Below are 24,224 nucleotides of genomic sequence, written 5' to 3' on the forward strand. Positions count from 1 at the left end.
CCGTCCACTGCCTGTATTGAAACAAAAATTTTCAAATGTTGATTTTGAAAATAAACAAATATAAATATTCCAAAAGTCAAAATTGAAAAGTCCAAATTCTGATGGGTAATATATTTTTTCTCCGATCTCTCTCCTTTCAACATCTAAATATTCACAACCCACTCCTTTTTCCCCTACACAGCTTCGCAAATATTCCAGCCCTGCAATGCTGAGAACTCGGAAAATTCTTCCACAGCAGACTCCCAAGACTTTCCCCTGCTGCCGTGTCAAAAGAAACTTCAACTACGAGCCGAGGATGAAATAAGTGTGGATAGTATCTTCTCCACGCTCCTGTCAAAAATCAAACCCTCTTCCGAGGAATTTCGTAACCTAAAATGGGATCTAAATGCCAAAGATTTTCACAATGAAAAACAATCGATGTTATTTGAGGAAAAGCTATACATTTCCCAGCTGCAAGATGGCGATTGTAAACTAAACGAGGAGGTGAAGATTTTTATGGAACGTGAACTGGAAGAGGTGGGAGAGTTGCGCATCAAAGTGGAGGAAAGTTATGATGGCTATGTGATCTATGCCAAAAGTCGTATGGTCAAGGATAAGGGGAAATACGAAGCTGGCCATTGGACAAGGGGCAAATATGGTGATAAATTCCAGTTGATATGCGAGAAGCGAAGCGAATACGATTTTGTGGATAATGCAAGGATTGTAAGTTAAAGGAACAAAAAAGAAGAGGAGGGAGATCTGCAAACAGAAGTAAGGTGTAAATGGGAGAATGTGTTCTGTAAGACTTTTCCGAGCTCCGTGTCTAGAAGAGCCTCTAGGAATACGCTTTAGTAAAGAGAAATGTCAAAGGATTTCTAGAAATAGAAAATCTTCCAGAAGTCCCAGTAAAGCTCTTCTGTGACGAGAAGATTTCCAAGAGGTCTTCTATGAGGAACACACTTTTTAAAGTTCTTGGAGGTATAAATAAATGTTTAGAGATTTTCTTTTCCCACAAGACTTTCTGGATTTCTTCGAAGATATCCTGAAGTGATTTCCCATAGTAAGGAAAGCTTCGGGAGTACTGCTATTAAATGAGGACCTCCTTGACGACTTTTAGCAATTCAGTGTACCCCATAAATGAAAAGACCTGAGAATCCTACATAAGGTATTATCTCTACAGAAGATATTCAAAATATTTGGTATACATGCAGAAAATACTAAATTTATTAAATTCGGAAAGAGCTTTTACATGTCCTTCAAATCTTTTAGATCTTTTGAAGGGCTTCTACGTAGACAAGATCTTGAGAAAAAACCCTTTAATTGGATCTGTAAATGTTCTTTGGAAATATCTTTCTGACCATAAAAGTCTTGAAGGAGGACTTCTACTTTTGTTTTGAAAAAGACTTCTTGGAAGTCTTTCATCTGCGGAGGCCCTCCAGAAAGTCATTTTTCCCAGGTATTAAGTCTATGGAAATCGTGTAGTAGTTCTTACCACAAAAAATTCTACGTGGTTTCTATAGACTTACTCAGTGGCCACAAGACCTTCCCGAGGTCGCTGACATAGATAGAGGACCTAACACAGATGTTCTAATGCCACAGCATGCTTTACAATATTTCCATGGCTGGAAAAGCCTTAATAGGTCTTATCTGTTTATGAGCACCTCTAGGTCTCTTCCATAGTGAGATACTTTTCTTAGATATCTGAAAAGGACGATCCCTGTGGGAGAGAGTCTTTAGGTCTCTTCCATAGTGAGATATTTTTCTTAGGCCTCTCAAAAAGGAAGGTCCCTGGGAGTTTTCTAAACACACCGTATCTCTAGGAAATATTATTGTTTTTTTTTTTTTTTTTGTTTTCAGGTAGAAATATCAAATGGAGGTCTTCTATGGCTGGTGGTATTTCTACCGTATTTTTATGACTAGAAGATCCTTTCTGAGGTTTCTTTCTTGCATTATTAATGGAAGGGAGAACCTTTATATGTCTTCTTTGAATCTCTTAAAATCTTATATAGTTATAGGTTTTTTTCCGTTATAGGTTGTAATTTCTGAAGAGATAAAAGGGAGGCTGATGGTGAGTGATAGAGGAGGAAGAGATAATCAAAGCAGAAACAGATCGGAGGAGGAGAGATACAGTGGAGAGAGGGACAGTAAAACGCAGAGGGTCGGGGAGTGATGGGGGTATTCCGCTGTTAGTCTCCAAAATCATTCTATAGATATGGAAAGGATAAGATATTTTCTTCTAGACCCTGCAGACTTCTTGAAAGTGTTTTTGTACCGAGGTCACTGGCACAGATATAGGACATAATACAGATATTCTAATGTCCAGCATCCTTTACAATATGTCTATGACTGGAAGACCCTTTATAGGTCTCCTCTGTTTATGAGAGTCTCTTAGTGAAATACTTTTCTAAGACCTCTGAAAGATCATCAAAGGAAGATCCCTGCGAGTTTTCTAACCGCACAGTTTCTTTAGAAAATGTTTTGGTCTTCTATGTTTTTAGGTTGAAATATCAAATGAAGATCTTCTATGGCTGGAGGTCTTTCTCCAATATCTATATCACTAGAATACCTTCCAGAGGTTGTTTGCAGCCAGAAGGCCATATGTCTACCAAAATTAGAAGATCTAATAGAGCTCTTAAATGGAAGGAAGATCCTTTAAAGGTTTTCTTCGTGCCTCTTTAAATGCTCTCTGGTTATAGGTTTTTTCCAGAGGTATTCTATGCCACAAAAAGAGGAAATAATTTGGTCTTCTATGTTTTTAGGTTAGAATATCAAAATAGGGGTCTTCTATGGCTGGAGGTCTTTCTCCAGAGTCTATATCACTAGAATACCTTCCGGAGGTCCCTTATAGCCAAAAGACCTATTATATCTCTACCATGATTAGAAAATCTAACAGCGTATTTAATGGAAGGAAGGTCCTTAACATGGCTTCTCCAAGCCTCTAATGGTTATAGGTATTTTCCACATGTATTCTATGCCTCAAAAAGAGGAAATAATTTACGGCGGCCTTTTATCTCAATTCGTTCGAAAGATAGCATGATTACAACAGACGGACAGACAGACAGACGGGCATCGCTAAATCGTCTTAGAATTTTACGCTCATCCAGAATATAAATACTCTGTAGGGTCTTTCCCGAATATTTCGAGGAGTTACAAACGGAATGACAAAGCCAATATACCCTCCATAGAATTGTTGAGGATATAAAAAGAGGCATACAAAATCTGTAGATGGCTTTCTCGATAGGTTTTCTTGTAATTTAAAAAATAAAATTTCGAAGGTCATAGTATAGAAGATTTCTGGAGTGTCTTACATTCACAAAAGACCTGTAATAGGGCTTTCAGTCATGGCGCTCAAGACAGGCTACTTTTCTTAAAAAGACCTTTCTCCTTTCCTCGCTAGTCCTTTAATCGCTAAAATTGTTTCTGGAAGTCTTTTGGGCCTAGAAAAAGATCTTCTGTCCATAGAAGACCTTCTGTCCTTGAAATGGTTTTCCAGACTTACTGAAGAGCTGTTGGATGCAGAATAGCTATATCATTCCCTACATCATATACCCTCCATAGAATGGTTGAGGATATAAATAGAAGCATACAAAATCTGTAGATGGCTTTTTTGAAGGTCTTACTATAGAAGATTTCTGGGAGTCTCACATTCATAAAAGACCTGAAATAGGCCTTTCAGTCACGGCGCTCAAGACAGGCTACTTTTCTTAAAAAGATCTCTTAAAGTCCTTTAATCGCTAAAATTGTTTCTAGAAGTCTACTTGGTCTAGAAAAAGATCTTTTATCCATAGAAGACCTTCTGTCCTTGGAATGATTTTCCTGACTTACTGAAGAACTGTTGGATGCGGAATAGCCTGACTCTCTGCCTGTCAGTCCATTCCCTGACTCTCTGTCTGTCAGTCTCTTCACTATATCTCTCTTCTGTTTCTCTTTCTCCTCTATCACTCTTACCTCACCTCACCTCCCTCTCTCTCTCCCCCTCTCGTTCTCAGGAAGTACATAAAATTCTACTCTAAACTTCTCTAAACCTTCTAACGATTTCTCAGAGGTCCTCTATGACGAAAATACCAACTTCCAATTCCTCTCCGCTTTCCATTGCAGGAACGTTCGTTGGATGCCCGTATCATTGATGACAAATTGATTGCCAAACGAGAGAACAAAATCAATAGAGAGGTGCAACATTTCAAGGCTGTTATGAATGTCAAAGGTCGGGATGATTTGATCCTCTTGGATGGTGGCGTTATGCTGCTAATGCGCCATTTAATCATCAATAATTTTCGTGGCGATTTTCAATATTTTACCATGAACCTTTTTGGTGAGTTGGAGAATTCTAAGCGATCCAATCGTGGCCTATATAAGGTCGGCCAAGAGGACTACTTTTGACCACAATTTGACAGGAAATTTATCAGATTTTGCAATATTTTGATATGAATCTCCTTCGATTTCAAATCACAATTATGTTTTTGACAGAGGACTTGGATGTCAGATGGGTTTACTGGGCGACCTTATGTAGGCCTTGTATCCAATCTCACAATTTCAAAAGAGTCTCCTTTGTGTCCTTTCTGATTTCAATTTGTCTCTTTAACAATTTTCTTTCCTAGGTAAGATCCTGCGCTGTCAACTAACCATCCACCAGGATCGTAAGTCCATACGCATATTCCATCGCACCTTCAAGAACATCATACATGTTGTGAATACTCAATATTTCAACGACTACCCGCAGGAGGTCACCGAAACCTTCTTCACAGCGAATGGGAAAACCATTCTGCACTTTTGGCATGGCTACCGTTATGTCCTTCACGAAACAAAGGGTTTCGTTAAGAAATGTGAAAGAATTGTACCAAAATTGGAGCTAATGTGGCGTAGTCAAAATCAACTTTTGGATCAATATCGCCTCAAGACAAGGCTGACCTATGAAAATGCCTTGGCCTATTTTCAGGAACATCCTGAACTGGTCGATTTCCTAATGGACTACCTTTTAAATGTCATTCAATATAAACCGGAAAATGTATTGGAATTTACGGTGCGTTTCTTTCAGAAGTTTCGAAAACCACCACCAATAATGTAGGGCCTTTTTTTCGTTGGCAGAGGATACTCTCAGTTATTTGTTTTTGTAACCCCTGGCAACCCCTACCTGTATTCATGTGCATTGTTGATGTTGTCAAAATAAATTTTTAAATTGTCTTGACAAACATTTGTTTTATTTTTTATTTCAATAAAGGAATTTTGAAATTATTCAGTATCCTTTGACGAGTTACGCGGAATCCATTGCTGCGACATGGCTTCCTGTGAGAATTGTGGTCAGGAGGTAAAGAAATGTTGTGAGAGTTTTGTAATTTAAAAATAAAATGTTTGATTTGATTATTTCAAGGAACCAATGCCACCAGCTGAGGGCCAGGAATTGTTGAGGGAACAAAGAGAGGCGCCCAAGGAAGGACAGTTTGCGGTAAGTAGGAAGATGTTATTTTCAATAAATAGAAGTCGTTAGCGATTGCCAAATATGTGTAATCTATGTGGCGCTAATTACAATCTATGATTGTGGATTCTTTGGGAATATATTTTTAAAGTGGCGCCCAATGTCATTTTTAATTCTGGATTTTTAAATGACTTTTAGAGGCCGTAGTTGTATTTTTTTTGGGAAAATTAGGTGAAGAGTTGTTAGACGTAAATAGATAACCTAATGACATCTGAGGCGTGATTTATAAATATCACATGTAGATGGCGTTCATAGTCCCTAGATTACTGACAAAAAATTTGGCCAGAAACCCCACCCATGATTGTCGACCTTTAATTTTTTTTCCAAGGACTATAAAAAATGGAATTTTTTAAATACTTGCAAATTTTAAAAGAATATTCTTTGAAGAGCCATTGCAACTACAATCGTAGGTCGTCGTTAATAATCCTCACATCTTTACAAAAACAATGTGAAGGCCATAGCGATCTTTAATTGTGGATTCTTTGGGAATATATTTTCCAGGTGGCGCCCAATGTTATTTGCACTCCTGAAATTTAAAAAAAAAAACGTTTTAGAAGCTATTATCCTAATTATTTAGAAAATGTTTTAAAGGGCTCTCCGGACTACATCGATGACTGAGTGCCATCTGTTAATACCATTCTTATTTATCTTTATCACATATAGATGGCACTTATAGTCCCTAGATTACCGACAAACAATATGACCAAAAAACCCACCCGTGATTGTTGACTTCTTATTTTTTTTCCATGGACTTAAGAATATCTTTTGAAGAGCCATTAGAGCCCAATACGATCTGTAATTGTAAATTCTTGTGGGAATATTTTTTTAAAGTGGCTGCCAAACAATGTGGCCAAAAACCCCACCTATGATTCTTGACTTCTTATTTTTTCCAGGGACTATAAGAAAAAAATGGATTTTTTAAATACCTCCAAATTTTAAAAGAATATTCTTTGAAGAGCCATTAGAACTACAATCAAACAAGCAAACAATGTGACGGCCATAGCGATCTTTAAATGTGAATTTTTAGGGAATATTTTTTTAAAGTGGCGCCCAATGTAATTTGCACTCCTGGAATTAAAAAAAAAAACATTCTAGAAGCTATTATCCTAATTATTTAGAAAATGTTTTGAAGAACTCTCCGGACTACATCGATGACTGAGTGCCATCTGTTAATGCCATTCATATTTTTCTTCATCACATATAGATGGCATTCATAGTCCCTAGATTACCGACAAACAATGTGGCAAAAAAAACCACCTATGATTGTGGAATTTTTATTTTTTTTTTTTCCATGGAATATAAGAACAAAAATTGCAGAATTTTTTTTAAATACTTGGACATTTTAAAAGAATATCTTTCGAAGAGCCATTAGAGCCCAATACGATCTGTAATTGTGAATTCTTATGGAATATTTTTTTAAAGTGGCTGCCAAACAATGTGGCCAAAAACCCCACCTATGACTTATTATTTTTTCCATGGACTATAAGAAAAAAATGGAATTTTTTAAATACTTGCAAATTTTAAAAGAATATTTGAAGAGCCATTAGAACTACAATCGTAGGTCGTCGTTAATGATCCTCACATCTTTGCAAACAATGTGACGGCCACAGCGATCTTTAATTGTGGATTCTTTGGAAATATATTTTCAAGGTGGCGCCCAATGTAATTTGCAATCCTGAAATTTAAAAAAACGTTCTAGAAGCTATTATCCTAATTATTTAGAAAATGTTTTGAAGAACTCTCCGGACTACATCGATGATTGAGTGCCATCTGTTAATGCAATTCTTATTTATCTTTATCACATATAGATGTCATTCATAGTCCCTAGATTACCGACAAACAATGTGGCCAAAAAACCCACCCATGAATGTTGACTTCTTATTTTTTCCATTGACTATAAGAACAAAACTTGCAGATTTTTTTATATACTTGCACATTTTAAAATAATGTTCTTTGAGGTGCCATTAGAACTACAATCGTAGGTCGTCGTTAATGATCCCCACATCTTTGCAAACAATGTGACGGCCACAGCGATCTTTAATTGTGGATTCTTTGGAAATATATTTTCAAGATGGCGCCCAATGTCATTTGCACTCCTGGAATTTAAAAAAAACATTATAGAAGCTATTATCCTAATTATTAAGAAAATGGTTTGAAAAACTCTCCGGACTACATCGATGACTGAGTGCCATCTGTTAATGCCATTCTTATTTATCTACATCACATATAGATGGCATTCGTAGTCCCTAGATTACCGACAAACAATGTGGCTACTGTGGACTTTTTATTTTTTTCCATGGACTTAAGGAACAAAACTTGTAGATTTTTTTTATATTCTTGCAGATTTTAATATAATGTTCTTTGAGGTGCCATTAGAACTCCAATTGTAGGTGGCGTCCAACGTTTTACCGTTGGTGAGTTTCACTGCTAATTATTGGTGTTGTCATTTGCCACATGAAGATGTCATTCATGTTCCATGTAAGCAACGAGGCGACTAATGTGACCTATATTCATTAATTTTCGGGGAATACCACATGCAGATGTCATCCAAAATCCGTAGATTATTAATATTTTTATATTCTCATAAATTTTTAAATAATTTTCTACGAAGAGTCATTAGAACAACAATCGTAGATGGCATCCAATGCTACAGAATTTCAATTAATCAACGGTTTGTGTCACTGCTAATTATTAGGGTTGTTATTTCCGATAGGTAGATGTCACTCATGATCCACGTCTATTGCCAGAAATGGGGCGACCAATATAAACTATAGCCGTTGACTTTTTTTAAAGAATATCTTTTTAAAGACTAAAATGCAATAATTATGAAAGTGGCGCCCAATCAAGGGTTAGTGTCACTACTAATTTTTAGGGTTGTTATTTCCCATATGTAGATGACACTCATGATCCATGTCTATTGCCAGCAACGGGGCGACCAATATAACCTATAGTAGTTTAGTTTTAAAAAATATCTTTTCAAGGACTAAAATGCAATAATTATGAAAGTGGCGCCCAATCCAACATTACATGGGGACACCACTTGGCAAATAGTAAGTGGTGGGAGTCGCTGCTAATCAAATGTATTGCCATTTCCAGCATATAGATGTTGTACATGATTTCTAACTCCTCGCAAAAAAACGTGGTGCCTAATGGTGGCATTCCACTAGGAATATTGTTTTCAAGAACTCTCAGGGGACCCATAATGTTATGTTATATAGTAGGAGTCATTTAAAATTTATTTTAAAAAATGATTATTCTCATTTCTCACACATAGATGTCGTTCGTCATCGCTATGTCCTTGACACATAATGTGACACCCAATACCACTCTCTGACCTATCAATAGAATACCAATAATAATGGATTTTTTAGGTATATTTTTCAGCATGGCATGGATTCTTTAGATTTTTAATGCAATATTACAAAGGGACCGACAATTTTATATTATGAAGTGAAGCATGGCATTGCATATTATACAGGGTGAGATAAAAAAACTGCAACAAAGTCAAACGCCATAATTTTTACATTTTTTTTAAATTTTGTCGGAAAAAAATTGTCGGAAATAGCATCAAATTTTAGAATAAGTTTGGATTTGTTCGAATTCGGTCACCTTTAGCACGAACTATGGCCTTCAAATGGCCAATGAAACCGCCGTCACACGCTGCCCGAATATTGCTCTGCGATATTTTGGCCCATTCCCGGCGAAGCGCTTGCATGAGGTGATCAACATTTTGGTATTTTTTAATACCAACCTTGCTTTCCAACAAAATACTTCAGACACAATAGTCCAACGGATTGGTATTCGGAGATTTTCGTGGCCATTGTGCGTTGGAAATGAAGCTCATTTTGTAACCATTCTTGGGTTGCGCGTGCTGAGTGAGATGATGCTGAGTCCTGTTAGAATTTCCAAGGTCTGCGGCCAAAATGTTTGCGTGCCATAGGATGTAATAAACCCTCCAGAATATTTTTTAATATTCGGCATTTATTCTGATGTCACGGTCGATTAATATGAGCAGAGAGCGACCGATCGCCTGTTATGGCGGCCCACACCATCACCATGGCCGGCGCTTGAGTTCTGGTGGCCAACCGAAGATGCACGTTTTCAGCTGACCTCTTTGTCAAGTAAACACAATAATTTAGTTAGTTTAAAAACTGCTGAACAACGAATATTTTCTCATCGGAGACGGAGAAAACCAAATTCGGCAGTTCACAACTTTCGGCCAAAGGAAGCAACTCTGCAGCTCTTTTAAGTCTATTTTCTTTCCGTGGGGGTGTAAGTTCTTGCATTTTTTTGGAATTTCAATGGCTTTACCCCGAACACATTTTTCAATATTTGTCGAATGGAATATTGTGATATGTTCAGTTCACAAGCCATTTTTCGGCCACGAATATCTTTTTTTCTGGAAAATTCTCACTAAAATGCTTTTATACGTTTGTAAACAATGTAATGAGCTGTCGCTGGAATAATTTCAACAGCTGTCGAACGAGTGGCTTAGAAATGACAGCAGTCTGAATTTGGTTGCAGAAATGTCATATTCTATGGTGGTTGTCATTGCCTGTTAAGGACGTTCCCATTTCCCACACATAGATGTCGTTCGTCTTCCCTATGTCTATGGTAAACTATGTGACGCCCAATAGGTCGTTAATTCTTTAAGACACTCTTTTCAACAAATTTTTTTTTAAGGAAATTAGCCAAAGAAGCCTTCGTGGATTCTTCTGAGACATTTTTGGGTGCCCATGCCACATTGCAAAGGTACCTGTTAAAAATGTTTGGTGCCTGTTAAAAATGTTCCCATTTCCCACATATAGATGTCGTTCGTTTTCTCTATGCCATTGGAAAATAATGTGGCGCCCAATACTATCTTTAGTATTTTCTAGCTTTAGAATATTATTTTTAAAAATTTTGAAAGGAAGTTTTTGGAGGGTAAAACAATTGGAGCCTTTTTCAGCTTTTCTCATTTTCCATATATAAATGTCGTTCTTCGTCGCTACTATGTGATGTTTTTCTCACTTACCACATGTAGATGTCGTTCGCCTTCTCCATGTCTTTGGCTGGGAATATGGCATCCAATTCGTCCTTATGTGGTTGATTCTTCAAGGATATTATTCTCATGAATTTACGAAGGAAATCCTTCAAGGGCAAGAAAGTAATAGGAAGACTTATATTCTTAAAACTGCCTTAGGAGGGTTTCTACAGAAAATAGTAGGTTTTCTATAGAAGGAATTCCAATCATGGAAGACCTAGAAGTCTATCAAAGCTATAAATGTGAAAGAATAACTTATGAAGGTCTGCAGAAGACCTTCTAAAGTGTCCATCCTTGTAGAAGATCAGGAGAAGTTATCCTATATATAAAAATGTTTATTTCTTTCCCTTGAAACCCACTTCTATTTATGAAGCAGCTGTTAAAAGATCCTCATCATTTGAAAATATTTGTTGGTTTTTCAGATGTCCATTGGTCCCCAGGCTGATGAATTCAACAATCCACCCTGTTATCTACCGCAAGCCGAGGATGCCATGCCCATTAAAGATAACCTACAATCCATGGGACCAATAGGCCCATGGGCAACGGGTAAGGTTGATTGGAGTCCAATGGCAGGGTTGACTGGAACTCGGCCAGTGGTCGATCGTTACTCCATTACAAGGTTCAGTCCAAATGAGTGGAGGGCCAAAAATTTGGAAACCGTGAAGAACACGAATAAAATTTTTGATCGGACAATGAAGTAAGCCTAAGGCACCCCTTAATTAGCAGCAGAACTGAAAATCTCTTTTGCAGAAATCAATACAGCTGTAAAACTTCACTGGATCGCATAACCTCGCTGGTGGAGAAGACCCAGACGGAAACAACGGAAATGGTGCGCCAACGAGCCCGTCTAATTGACAAATGGAAAACCACATTGGGCACTGCCATCAAGGCAATGGCCGATGAAATTAGTACCCTGGAGGAGGAAAGGGTACGTTTGAAAAAATCTCTGGTTATTTTGGGTTTACCCGAATCCATTGCCAAGGAATGCATTGATAAGCGATGTGGCCGTCCTGATACTGAATTGGTGCGTGACACTCCCGAAGAGGAGTTGGTAAAGGAGGTGGCATTGATTGCCGAAATACGTAGACTTCTACAGAAGACACTGGAAGATTTCGAACAACAACAGGTGGAGAATCGCACGGCCCGTCAGCGTTTGGAATACGATTGGAGTGACAAGAAGGAGGCCTATGAAATTGATTCGGTTAATGCCCATTTACATAATAAGTCGTTGACGATTATGTTTCGGCCCGGAGCCATAAGGCAACCACCGGAGTGAGTTGGACTTGTTTTTTAAGTATTTTCAGGATTTTTTTTTTTGAATTTCTCTCTTTTCCTCATTGTTTCTCTCACCCTCTCTTTCACACACTCTCTCTCTCTCTCTCTCTCTCTCTCTCTCTCTCTGTCTCATTTATGTTTTATCCCCTTTTCAGACAAGCCTCTGAACAGTATTGGGAACACTTCAGCAAAGAAACCTTGGAGGAATGTGAAAAATGTCGCCAGAAATCCGTAAAACTGAGACAAACTCTAAATGCCACTCTGCTCAATGCGGCTCGTGACCTCAGAACCCAGGCCGATGTGGTGGAAAAGGCATTTGTATCCAGGATCAATTGCACCCAGGAGAATTTGAGACGCTTCGAAATTGATCTCAGAGATGTAGGTATATTTTTTTCCTTTTCTGGGTTCCTGCAGATAGATTGCGCCTCAAATATGTTCCATAGATGAAGACCTTCGAAAGGTCATTTCAAAAAGGACTGCAGGTTTCGGCTGCTATTTCACCCCCTTTATGTATTCTATATCTACAACCTTCCATATGTCTTCTATAATAAGACCTTCTAGAGACTAAACACGAAGACCCTCTGTGGGTCTCCAATATCTAGAAGAATTCTAGAGACTTCTCAAGCCCAAAATTCCTTCAAAAGGCCTTCTACAGAGGAAGAGATAAATAGGTCTGCCATAACTGGAAGAACTTTCATTTATCTTCTCTAAATTAAAGATCCTATTTTATAGGCCTTCTCTTGAATAAAACTTACATAGAAGACCCTGTATGGGTCTCCAATGTCTAGAAGGATTATAGAGACTTCTCAAGCCCAAAATTCCTTCAAAATGTCTTCTACAGAGGAAGGGATAAATAGGTCTGCCATAACTGGAAGAACTTTCATTTATCTTCTCCAAATTAAAGACCAAATTTTATAGGTCTTCTGTTAAATAAAACTTACATAGATCTTCTATAGCTGCAGAACCTTTAGCTATTTTTATACCTAAAGGTCATCAGAACCCTTGTATCTTTAGATGATTCCTTTTTACAAACTCCTAATTTCTTCTCTCCAATCCCCCTTCTTTTCCAGTGCCTTCAGAAACTTGCCGAAACAGAGACGCGCATCGAAAACTTGCATCGGGCAGTACGTAGCTTCGATGCCGCCATGAAGGTGGCTCAAACACGCATGGATAATCGTAGTTTCCGTCCCAATGTTGAAAATTGTCGCGATGCTGCCCAGCAACATTTAATCGATGAAGTTGCCACCATACAGAGTGGAGTCACCGCTATGCTCCAAGAACTGGACGAAGCGGAACAGGTCAAAACTAAGCTAATGCAAACTCGCAGCACATTGGAGCGGGAAATTATGTTGAAAAGACGTACCCTCTGGATAGATCAGGAACGTTGTATGCTGCTGAGATCACATTATCCATCAGCAAATGCCCTAAGTGGTTATGCTAGTATTTAGAGGATATCGGCAGAATGGATTTTCAGATTTAATAAAAAACATATATTTTATTTGTTTTTGTTGTTGTTTTTTTTTCTTATCAGCTAATTTATGTTGTGTTTAAGTTCTCTGTTTTTTTACATCACATAACCCTGTTTCCCCAATTCCTGTTGGACTTGTTTGTCTTCTTTGATGGCCTCAAGCCATGCCGTAGAGGAGAAGTCATCAAGGGTTCCACCATATCTGTAAGAAAAAAATATTTAATCAGTATTCAATAGGGCAAAATAAGAATGAGTATTCCGGAGGAGTAAAATATGGGGCAAGGATCATCATTTTTCGTAGCAAGGCCTACTAAAAAATCGGCGTGGCGCCCAATGCGAGCCAAAATTGTGAATTAAGAAATAATGAAAGTTTTTTTAAAGAACCACCACAGCTTCTAACGAGATCGTGGCGCCCAACACTTTAGCATTAAGAGGAGCAATAAACCAGTAAGCAAGTGTCAAAAGTCGGACAGGGTCGATTATATGATACCCTACACTATGCTTATTAAGTAGAGCTTCCTTCCCGGTGAAGCGCCTGCTCAAGGTGATCGACACTTTGATATTTTTTGGTCCCAACCTTGCTTTCCAAAATACTCCAGACACAATAGTCCAACGGATTGGTATCCGGAGATTTTCGTGGCCATTGTGCGTTGGAAATGAAGCGAGGAACCTCATTTTGTAACCATTCTTGAGTGGCCACCACTATGCCTATTTAGTGGAGCTCCCGTATCAAAAAAAGTTTACAGGGTGAGATAAAAAACTGGAACAAAGTCAAACGCTATTTGGCACGAATTATTGCCTTCAAACGGCCAATGAAACCGTCACACGCTGCCCGAATGTTGCTCTGCGGTATTTTGGCCCATTTCCGGCGAAGCGTTTGCTTGAGGTGATCGACACTTTGGTATTTTTTAGTGCCAACCTTGCTTTCCAAAATACTCCGGACACAATAGCCCAACGGATTGGTGCCGGAGATTTTGGTGGCCATTGTGGGCTGGAAATGAAGCAAAGAATCGCATTTTGTAACCATTCTTGGGTGGCGCGTGCTGAGTGCGATGTTTGCGTGCCCAAGGCTTTAACACACCCTCCAGAATATTTTCGCGATAATATTTGGCATTTATTCTGATGCCACGTTCGATTAATACGAGCGGAGAGCGACCATCGGCTGTTATGGCGGCCCACAACATCACCATGGCCAGCGCTTTAGTTCTGGTGGCCAACCGAAGGTGCACATTTTCAGTTGACCTCTTCGACAAGTAAACAAGATCATTTGGTTTTTTTACAAACTGCTGGACAACGAATGTTTTCTCGTCGGACAGAGAGAAAACCAAATTCGGCAGTTCACAACTTTCGGCCAAGGGAAGCAACTCTGCAGCTCTTTTAAGTCTATTTTCTTTCCGTGGCGGTGTAAGGTCTTGCATTTTTTGGAATTTCAATGGCTTTACCCCGAGCACATTTTTCAATATTTGCCGAATGGAATATCGCGATAGGTTCAGCACGCGAGCCATTTTTCGGCCACTGCGACGTGGGTTTCGATCAAGTCGCTTCTTTACTTTTCGAACCATTTCTGCTGATGTTGCTGTTTTCTTCCGCCCACTTCCTTGACGTCGAGCTACGCTACCACGGTATCACGGTAACGAGTGATGGTACGAGACTCAAAAGATTTATTCACATTTAAATGCTGGAGGGCTCTAACTGTAGCCACTTGTGGTTTTCCGGCCAAATATAAAGAAATCACACTATCACGCTTGAATTCCATCACGAATAACTTTTTTTCTGGAAAATTCTCATCAGAATGCTTATGTACGCTTGTGAACAATATAATGAACTGTCACTGGAATAATTTTAACAGCTGTCGGACGAGTGGCTTAGAAATGACCGCAGTCTGAAGTTGGTTACAGTTTTTTCATCTCTCCCTGAAAATGCCGAGGGAGGTATATAAAGTAATTTCAACAGACTGACATACGTTCGGACATCTAAAGCTAAATTCACATAGAATTTTATGCTGATAAAGAATATATATACTTTGTTGGGTCTGAAATTATTACTTCGAGGAGTTACAAACGGAATGACGAACTTAATATACCCTCCATACAATGTATGGTGGAGGGAATAAAATATAACGACCTATAAGGATGAGATGACTTCTTCAAGCGCCATAAGTGTTACAATTATGAACATGGCGCCCAATATATCATATCTATCATTGCAAAAAAGTGTGTGCCTTATTATTTCCCACATATAGATGTCGTTCATGACCCCTTTCCTTTTGACAAGCAGTATCTCGCCCATTTTTTAAAAAATAAACCTCGTGAATATTTTACCATTTTTTGTTTTATATATGCAGTTAAGAACATGGTGTCCTACGAATTGAATGGCGGAACAATGAATATAGCTATTTCCACACATAGATGTCGTTGTTGATCACCAGATTATTGGTAAATGATGAGGCGCTCGATACTTTCTCTAAATGTAGAATTGTTAAAGAAAATTGTAAATAACTATCTCAACACTATTTGTGAACTTGGTTCTCAATACATAGGAAAACCAAGTGCAACCCTTCAGTAGTACATAGATGTCATTGCTAATGCGGGTGTTGTCATTTCCCACACATAGATGTCTTTGGTGACACTTACCTCTTTGGCAAGCAATCTGGATTAATGTGTTTATGCAATGATGCCATATCCGATCCATGAATAAATAAATGTTCACGCATTTTGGCATCCATAAATGGCTGAAATATTTTCAGGGCAGCATTGAAAACAAAATTCTGATTCACAATGTGTATGGAGGCAACACGGGTTGGCATAGATGTCTGAAAAAAGAAACCGAAATTCTTTTACAAATTTCCTAAATCTCCTACAGAAAGTTCCCCAACACTTACCACCATCAAGGCAATCATTTTGGAGGCCACACTTGGACTCAAGTGCAAAATATGACTCAATGAGAATCCCTGTAAATCAAAAATGCCAATACCACCCACAACCTGGGTAATGGGTTCCATGCCACCCATTTCCAGGAGGCAAACTGAGGCACGAAATATATCATCGGTGGATACTTCACTCGGCTTCCAAAGACCAAAACGATAAATCATTATCCGACGTCCACATTGATCTCTGTACGGTGTGACATGAACAATATCCTTGGCCGCAATATAGGTTAGGTCCATGGGGCGCACTTTCTCAAAATACGATTTGTTTTGATCGCGAAATTTGTAATAATTGCAAAGCTATGGAGAGGAAATATTTTGGCATTGGTTTTATGAAAAATTATGATTTATATTCTCCTGAACTTACCAATTTATAACTATGCGGAATATTCCAATAGCGGGCCCTCAAAAATCTCAGCAGATACTCATCCTCTGTGCGATGTGGTTGACATCCATTGTGCTCGAGTATATAGTTACGGAATTCTTCAATTGTTTGTGCTCGGGTCTCTTCACACTCGCCCTGTTCAATGGCAACCTTTTTAATGTCATCCGGTAACTCTGGCTCCAAATTTAGGCGATATTCAAATGATGGCATTTTAACTGAAAGAAAAAAAAACGGGATAGAGGTAAGAAAAGGAAAAAATGTTCAAGGATGATTTTTTTAAAAATAGGACTAACAGAGCCACAAACCTGGATTTTTTGAGAAACATTTTTTCAGGAACCATTAAATAGTATTTTTGAAAAATATTTTTCAAGGACTAAAATCGTGGATTTTTTAAAAACATTTTTCCAAGGACCAACAGAGCTACAAACGTGGATTTTTAAAAAAATATTTTTTCAAGGACATACAGAGCTACAAATGTGGATTTAAAAAAAAAAAAAAATTCAAGGACCATCAGAGCTACAAAAGTGGAATTTTAAAAAAAATTTTTCAAGGACCAACAGAGCTACAAACGTGGATTTTTTAAAAATAGTTTTTCAAGGACCAACAGAGCTACAAACGTGGATTTTGAAAAAATATTTTTTTCAAGGACCTACAGAGCTACAAACGTGGATTTTTTAAAAATATTTTTCAAGGACCAACAGAGCTACAAACGTGGATTTTTTAAAAATATTTTTTCAAGGACCAACAGAGCTAAAAACGTGGATTTTTTAAAAATATTTCTTCAAGGACCAACAGATGTACAAACTTGGATTTTTTAAAATATTTTTTCAAGGAACAACAGAGCTACAAACTTGGATTTTTTAAAAATATTTTTCAAGGACCAACAGAGCTAAAAACGTGGATTTTTAAACATATTTTTTAAGGACCAACAGAGCTACAATAGTGGATTTTTTAAAAATATTTTTTTAAGAACCAACAGAGCTACAAACGTGGATTTTTTAAAAATATTTTTTCAAGGACCAACAGAGCTACAAACTTGGATTTTTTAAAAAAAGTTTTTCAAGTACCGAAGTGGATATTTTAAAAAAAAGTTTTTCAAGTACCAACGTGGATTTTTTAAAAAAGTTTTTCAAATACCAACGTGGATTTTTTAAAAATATTTTTTCAAGGACCAAACGAAGCCAAAATAGTAGATTTTTTAAAAAAATGTTTTTCACGGGATAAACGAAGCCAAAAACGTGGATTTTGAAAAAAATATTTTGGAAAAGACAAACGAAGTCAAAGTCGTGTATTTTTTAGAAACATTTGTTCAAGAACCAAACGTCAAAAATAACCTGGATTTTTAACAAATATTTTTTAAGGATCTAACGCAGCCAGAAACCTCGATTTTTTTTAAATATTTTTTAAGGACAAAACGACGAACGACGAAACAAACCTGGACTTTTAACATTTTTTTATGGACCTAACGAAGTTAAAACTCTGGATTTTTTTAAATATTTTTTAAGGACCGAACGAAGCGAAAATCCTAGAATTTTTTTAATATTTTTAATGACCGAACGAACCCAAAAAAGTGGATTTTTTTAAATATCTTTTTAAGGACCCAACGAAGCGAAAAACTTAGATTTTTTTAATATTTTTAATGACCGAACGGACCCAAAAAAGTGGATTTAAAAAAAAAATTCAAAAACCAAACTAATCCAAAAAACGTGCATTTTTTAAATGCTTTTTAAGGACCAAACGAAGCTAAAAATAAACGGGGACTTTTTAAATATATATTTTAAGGAGCAAACAAAGCCAAAAATATTTAATATTTAAAAAAAATAAATTTTTAGGATCGTTAATTTTTTAAAAAATTATTTCATAATCATGGATTTTTTAAAAAGTTTTTAGGGACGAAAGGAAGCCAAAATAGTGGATTTAAAAAAAAAAAACAAATAATTCCAGTGACATACAAATTGAGCTTAGGAAACCGGTTTTGTCATTGAAAAGTAAAACGCTGATAACAACTTGTGTTCCAATTTTACTCATGCCTTATCTATAAAATTGAAAATAAAATGGAATTTCAAAATTCGAAATTTGTAATACACATCCAAAATGGGAGGCATTGGTAAATGCATTTTATGTATTTCTTATCGCTTGATGGCCAGTGCATGTCAACACCCCGATGAAATCCTATTTTTTACAATATTTTTAAAAAAAGAAAAACATGGTTGGACTTTGGCATTTTGAGTCTCGGAATTCACTTTTTATTTATTTATTTATTTTTTTTTTTGCCTTCAAACACAAACAGAATTCATTTTGAGATCGTCAGACATGACAGATGTTGTTCATCTGTCAAAATGACAAGATAAACTCTAGACGAAAGTAGCTATCTAACTAATTACCCTGGCAAACAAACGATTTGCTGAATAAGTGGAACTATGCAAACAGACACACATACAAAAACTGAGAATCCACCTGTTCCATCTCCATGCTGAACCGTTTAGTGTGAGATTGAATGATTTTTTTATTTTATTTTGATGACTGTCACAAATTAGTTGTTTTTTTTTTTTTTTTCATTTGAGGTGTGAGATTCGTTCGTCAATTTTTGTGTTATGAAAAGGTCGCCCGGTTTCAAATATCCCTCCCCCTTTCCCTCGTCCACCCAACGGACGACAACGATTGAAAATACATATTGAGATTTCAGTATCCGATGGTCATATTGTTGATGCTATTGTACTCATAGCATAAATATTTCCTTCCATAGATCATAAAATTTAAATGTGGAAAAGTGGAAGTGGTTGTAGACAAAGTATTGGAGAACATTAATGCAATTGTTTTTGTTGCTTTTATGACATGTCAGAACAAAAGCATTCAAATAATGTATACAAAAAAAAACTAAATAAAAATAAAACAAGTAAAAAATGCAGAACCTTGAATATCCTCAACCATTTGGAACGAATTTGGAAAATATTTCAAAAAATAAAATCCGTTAAAATCTTAAAAATACCGAATATATCCGTAGAAAAAATACCGGTAATACGAAGACGTGGACCTGCATAGACAACTTTTGTCATATGCCATTACAATATTCGAATACGAAACTTGAAAAAAAATATAGGGATGTACCGTTATATCGGGGCTATACGAAGACCTGGACCTGCATAGACAATTTTCAGTTACAGGCTGTAGCACATATGAGGAACTTCAAATACGAAATTTCAAACAATTTTGGTGAATAATGTACCTAAAATCGTCAAAATACCGAATATAGGGAGGTACTGATATATAGGGCCTATACGAAGACCTGGACCTGCATAGACAATTTTCTATCATAGACTGTAGTTCTCAATATGAACTCTAAATACGAAATTTGAAACAACCCTAGTGAATTATGTCGCTAAAATCGTCAAAATACCAAATATCGGGAGGTACCGTTATATGGGAGCTATACGAAGACGTGGACCTGCACAGATAATCTTCTGTCATAGGCCGTAGTATTCATTTTAAACTTCAAATAACAAATTTGAAAAAAGTCCGGTGAATAATGTCGGTAAAATCAACAAAGAACCGAATATCCGGAGGTACCGTTATATGGAGGCTATACGAAGACGTGGACCTGCACAGACAATTTTCTATCATAGACTGTAGTTCTCAGTTCTCTCTCTAAATACGAAATTTGAAACAACCCCAGTAAATAATGTCGCTCAAATCGTCAAAATACCGAATATGGAGGCTATACGAAGACGTTAGCCTGGATACACAAATTTTTGTCAAAGGCTGTAGTATCCACTACGAACTTCAAATACCAAATTTGAAAGAAGTCCGGTGAATAATGTCGGAAAAATCAACAAAGAACCGAATATTCGGATGTACCGTTGTATGGGGGCTATTCTAAGACGTGGACCTGCACAGACAATTTTCTGTCTTAGGCTGTAGCACTCATTTCGAACTTCAAATACCAAATTGGAACCAATTCCGATGCATATTGTCGCAAAAATCATTCAAAATACCAAATATCGGGAGGTACCGTAATATGGAGGCTATACCAAAACGTGGACCTACATAGCCCATTTTTAATACCAAAAGTCCTGCAGACATAATATACATTTGAGTAAAATTTTATCAATCTACTTCAATTCGTTCGGAAGCTAGAGTGATTTCCACAGACGGACGGACATCGCTAAATCGACATAGAATTTTATGCAGATCAAGAATATATATACTTTGAGGTGTGTATATTTCGAGATGTCACAAACGGAATGACAAACTTAATATATCCTCCACACTATGGTGGAGGGTATAAGAAAATGTATTTATATCTTCAGTTATTTTTATGTACTGCATCATTTTTAACTGGTCTCGGTAAAAATTTGATATATCTCCTAAAAAAGTTCGATGATATCATTGTGGCGCATGCGCAATTCGGTAGCCACTCATTAACTTAAATTCTACAAATTTATAATTTATGCATATGAACCTCAAAAGATATTGAACTGTTAAAATATTATACAACCGCCAGATATTAAACAACCACAGAAGTATAAAATTCGGACATTTATTAATTACATTTTTAGAAATAATATCTTCGTTTATTAAACAAGTTGCATTTTTCACATCTAGATGTCATTAATAATTAAAAATAAAACTAAAGGAAGAGGGAGAAGAGCGAATATAGACTCTTTGTTATGAATAACGCTATTGTAGACTCTCTTTAAATATGTTCACATGGTACCTGTTTTGATCCATATTCGTTGTTTTGCTTAATTCCCCACACACAGTTTTCTGATTTGTTCATTGTTTGCTTGAAAATTATATCAAAGAAATTGACAACATGAATGAGAAATAAAACTCATGTACATCATTTTGAGAGCGAACGATGACATTTGAACTATCCAATAAGAACATGGCATTAAAATGTTCATGGGAAGAGACAAAATGCCGCGTTTTCCACAGTTTAAGTGCTGATGAGAACATGGCATTAGGATGTTCATGGGGACATAGCAATGCAGTGTAGCATACTCTTGACTCCCAAATCCAAAATGATAGTGCCGCGGTGATCCAGCTTTGTTTTAAATTCTTAAACTAGTAAATAAACAATTTGAAATACCTAGCATATAAAAAAGACATTTTTTTTTTGAATCAGAGTTGTATTTTAATACCACATACATACTGGGGTGATTGTCTGGATGCGTAATAGGGTAATTTCACACACATTTTTATACCGATTAACTCTCGTTATCAGGATTTATTTGTTTAATGTGGATATACTCAATCCGATTTACGATACACAAATAAGACTTCTCAGAACGGGATTTATTTTAAATCCAATGTAAAATTAAGGAGGTAAAGTCACTTCAAATAAGACTATCCATCTCTGCCCTTTCTGTACTTAACCTTGTCAAATTTCCCTGAATAAAAAACAGGTTCACATCTCTGATTTTTGTGAATACAATGGATTTATAAATATAAATTTTGAAAAAAATTTAAGCACATGGTTGCATGACTTTACCTTTTTAATTCTACCATGGAAAATACATTGGAAGATGTATTATTTTCCTTGCAGAAAGTCCCCTATTTAATTAAATTTATATTTTTTTCAACATTAATTGTCTCGATATTAGCTTTTTCGCCAAATAATTTTTGGATATTTTTTGAATTCTCTTTTGGTTGTGTATGTATACGTAAACAAAACTCAGCTGATCGGCATTTATATACTCCTAAGCATGGTACAATAAAAAGCTAAGGTAGAGCTACCAGCTGATTACAATTTTTTTCTAAGTGTGCCCGGCCTCTGCCAATTTTGTGTATGTATTTATTGTTATGAAAAATAAAAACAGAACATTTTCAAAATCCAGGATTGGAAGACGCCTAAATTGCGAGACGCACATTGAAGCTATTCGCCAGGTATGCTATGAAATTGAAAGATAGAACTGTTTAGATCATATTTTTGAAAGAAAATCCAGGCATTTCACTAATTTTCCCCGCTGTTTAGCTGATTTTAAAAAAATGAGAAAAAATATTGAATAAATTAAAACAACTTCTTGCATGCAAGTTTGACAGGAAGCGGGCATAGCCTCAGGGCTGTATTTCTGTAGTTTTACGAAGCTGTTCTACCTCCTTATTGTATCATACTCCTAAGGCTGGAAACACATAAAGCGCATATTTGGCTGGCTTAAGTCATCGACTGGCTTAGTCGTAAATGAACAAAGGAGTTTTAGGTTGACCTAGTTCGATTTTGGCCCTAGACTCCTTTGTTCATTTCCGAAGAAGCCAGCCACATAAGCGCTTTATGTATTCCCAGCTTAAGGGTGTATCTAAACATGCAAGGTTAACCCACCTGATACATTAATGCTCTGTTCCAGAACCTGCAAGAATTTACTAGTTTTGCAATTTTTTTTCGATATCATTTATGGAAAATCGGTTATCGTAGTAAGAGATCATAAATCTTGTGGATTAACTTCAATAGTATGAAAACATTATTACATACTATTGCTCGGTTCCAGAGGCGGCTAGAATCAACCAGTTTTGTAATTTTTGTTAACAGAGGAAAAATCGGTTATCATATGGTCTGTTTTAGAACTGCTAGAAGGTGAAAGTTTTTACTACGATAACCAATTTAACCCTTTATGATATCGAAGAAAATTGCAAAACTAGTATATTCTTGCCGGTACTGGAGCAGAGCAATTGTAAAACCTTCACAGTCTGGCAGGTTGTGGAATCGACTATATGTTGCTTTATAGTATGGTAGAAAGATACAGGTATGCTTTGTTCCAGAATTTTGCGATTCTCTTCGATAGATTTTTTAATAAAGAGAAAATCGGTTATCGTAGTGAAAAGATTTACATTATTGCAGTTCTGAAACAGAACAATAGATGTATCAACACTTGCGAAAATTAATATGTCAAATTTTTTTTCAAATAAAGATTTCAAATAATGATTTTTATATGTTTTTTATACGACGTCAAGTGGAGGTTATTATAATAAGCGTATTTCAACAATCTCTACAAATTTGAATAATTTTTCAGTCAAAAATTGCAATTTCAAAATTGGTTTAGCAGTTCATTGTCCCAGCAGCTGTGTCGATGCGTCTTCCTATATTCTTCCATCATGCCTTATAGCCTACCTCATATTACGTTTACACTAAATAAATCGAGCGGATTTCAATTGTCAATTCCATTGTTTATACGTCAAAATTTTTCAAAAATAAATTGATTTTTAAAAGTTTTCTTATACGCCGCCAATCGGCGGTTGTTATGATATGCATTTTTCAAGAATTTGTACAAATTTAAATAATTTTTCATTCAACATTTTCAATTTCAACAGCTGTTTTGATGCGTCTACCTGTATTATTCTACCATGCCTTATAACCTACTTAATATTACGTTTACACTAAATAAATCGAGCGGATTTCAATTGGCAATTCCATTGTGTATACGTCAAAATTTTTTCAAAAAAAATTGATTTTTATAAGTTTTCTTATACGACGCCAATCGGCGGTTGTTATGATTATATTAATTACAAAATTGGTTTGACAGTTCATTCTCCCAGCAGCTGTGTCAATGCGACTACCTGTATTATTCTACCCGTTTATTTCAACTGTCAATGTCAAATGAAATCGACTCTCAATTCCAATGGAATTTATTTGGCATTTACCTTTGAAAATGCTATTAATGTTGGATGACATTTGCCGCATCCAATCTTGCATGATTTATG

General features: G+C 36.4%; 3 protein-coding genes across 3 annotated transcripts in view; 2 read left to right on the top strand and 1 right to left on the bottom strand.

The window, feature by feature from the left end:
* On the top strand, positions 1-5,168 carry LOC101900594 (uncharacterized). Its single transcript, XM_011291874.3, has 4 exons — positions 1-105; positions 182-702; positions 4,078-4,291; positions 4,578-5,168. The coding sequence occupies exons 1-4, from the start codon at positions 102-104 to the stop codon at positions 5,042-5,044; spliced, it is 1,206 nt and encodes a 401-aa protein (XP_011290176.2). The 5' UTR covers positions 1-101; the 3' UTR covers positions 5,045-5,168.
* On the top strand, positions 5,148-13,248 carry LOC101900774 (tektin-4). The gene is made up of 6 exons (XM_020034761.2): positions 5,148-5,284; positions 5,348-5,422; positions 10,898-11,172; positions 11,226-11,747; positions 11,906-12,128; positions 12,821-13,248. The coding sequence occupies exons 1-6, from the start codon at positions 5,255-5,257 to the stop codon at positions 13,196-13,198; spliced, it is 1,503 nt and encodes a 500-aa protein (XP_019890320.2). The 5' UTR covers positions 5,148-5,254; the 3' UTR covers positions 13,199-13,248.
* Positions 13,218-24,224, bottom strand: part of LOC101897084 (alpha-tocopherol transfer protein) — a 15,476-nt gene continuing 4,469 nt past the window's right edge. The window contains exons 2-5 of the mRNA XM_005177766.3: positions 16,512-16,744; positions 16,100-16,444; positions 15,852-16,030; positions 13,218-13,420 (exon numbers count right to left, since the gene is read on the bottom strand). Of these exons, the coding sequence (XP_005177823.2) occupies positions 13,315-13,420; positions 15,852-16,030; positions 16,100-16,444; positions 16,512-16,739 (858 nt within the window). The 5' untranslated portion in view covers positions 16,740-16,744 and the 3' untranslated portion in view covers positions 13,218-13,314. The remainder of the gene's footprint in view (positions 13,421-15,851; positions 16,031-16,099; positions 16,445-16,511; positions 16,745-24,224) is intronic.

The sequence above is a fragment of the Musca domestica genome, unplaced genomic scaffold (genome assembly GCF_030504385.1).
Source record: "Musca domestica strain aabys unplaced genomic scaffold, Musca_domestica.polishedcontigs.V.1.1 32, whole genome shotgun sequence".
Lineage (NCBI taxonomy): Eukaryota > Metazoa > Arthropoda > Insecta > Diptera > Muscidae > Musca > Musca domestica.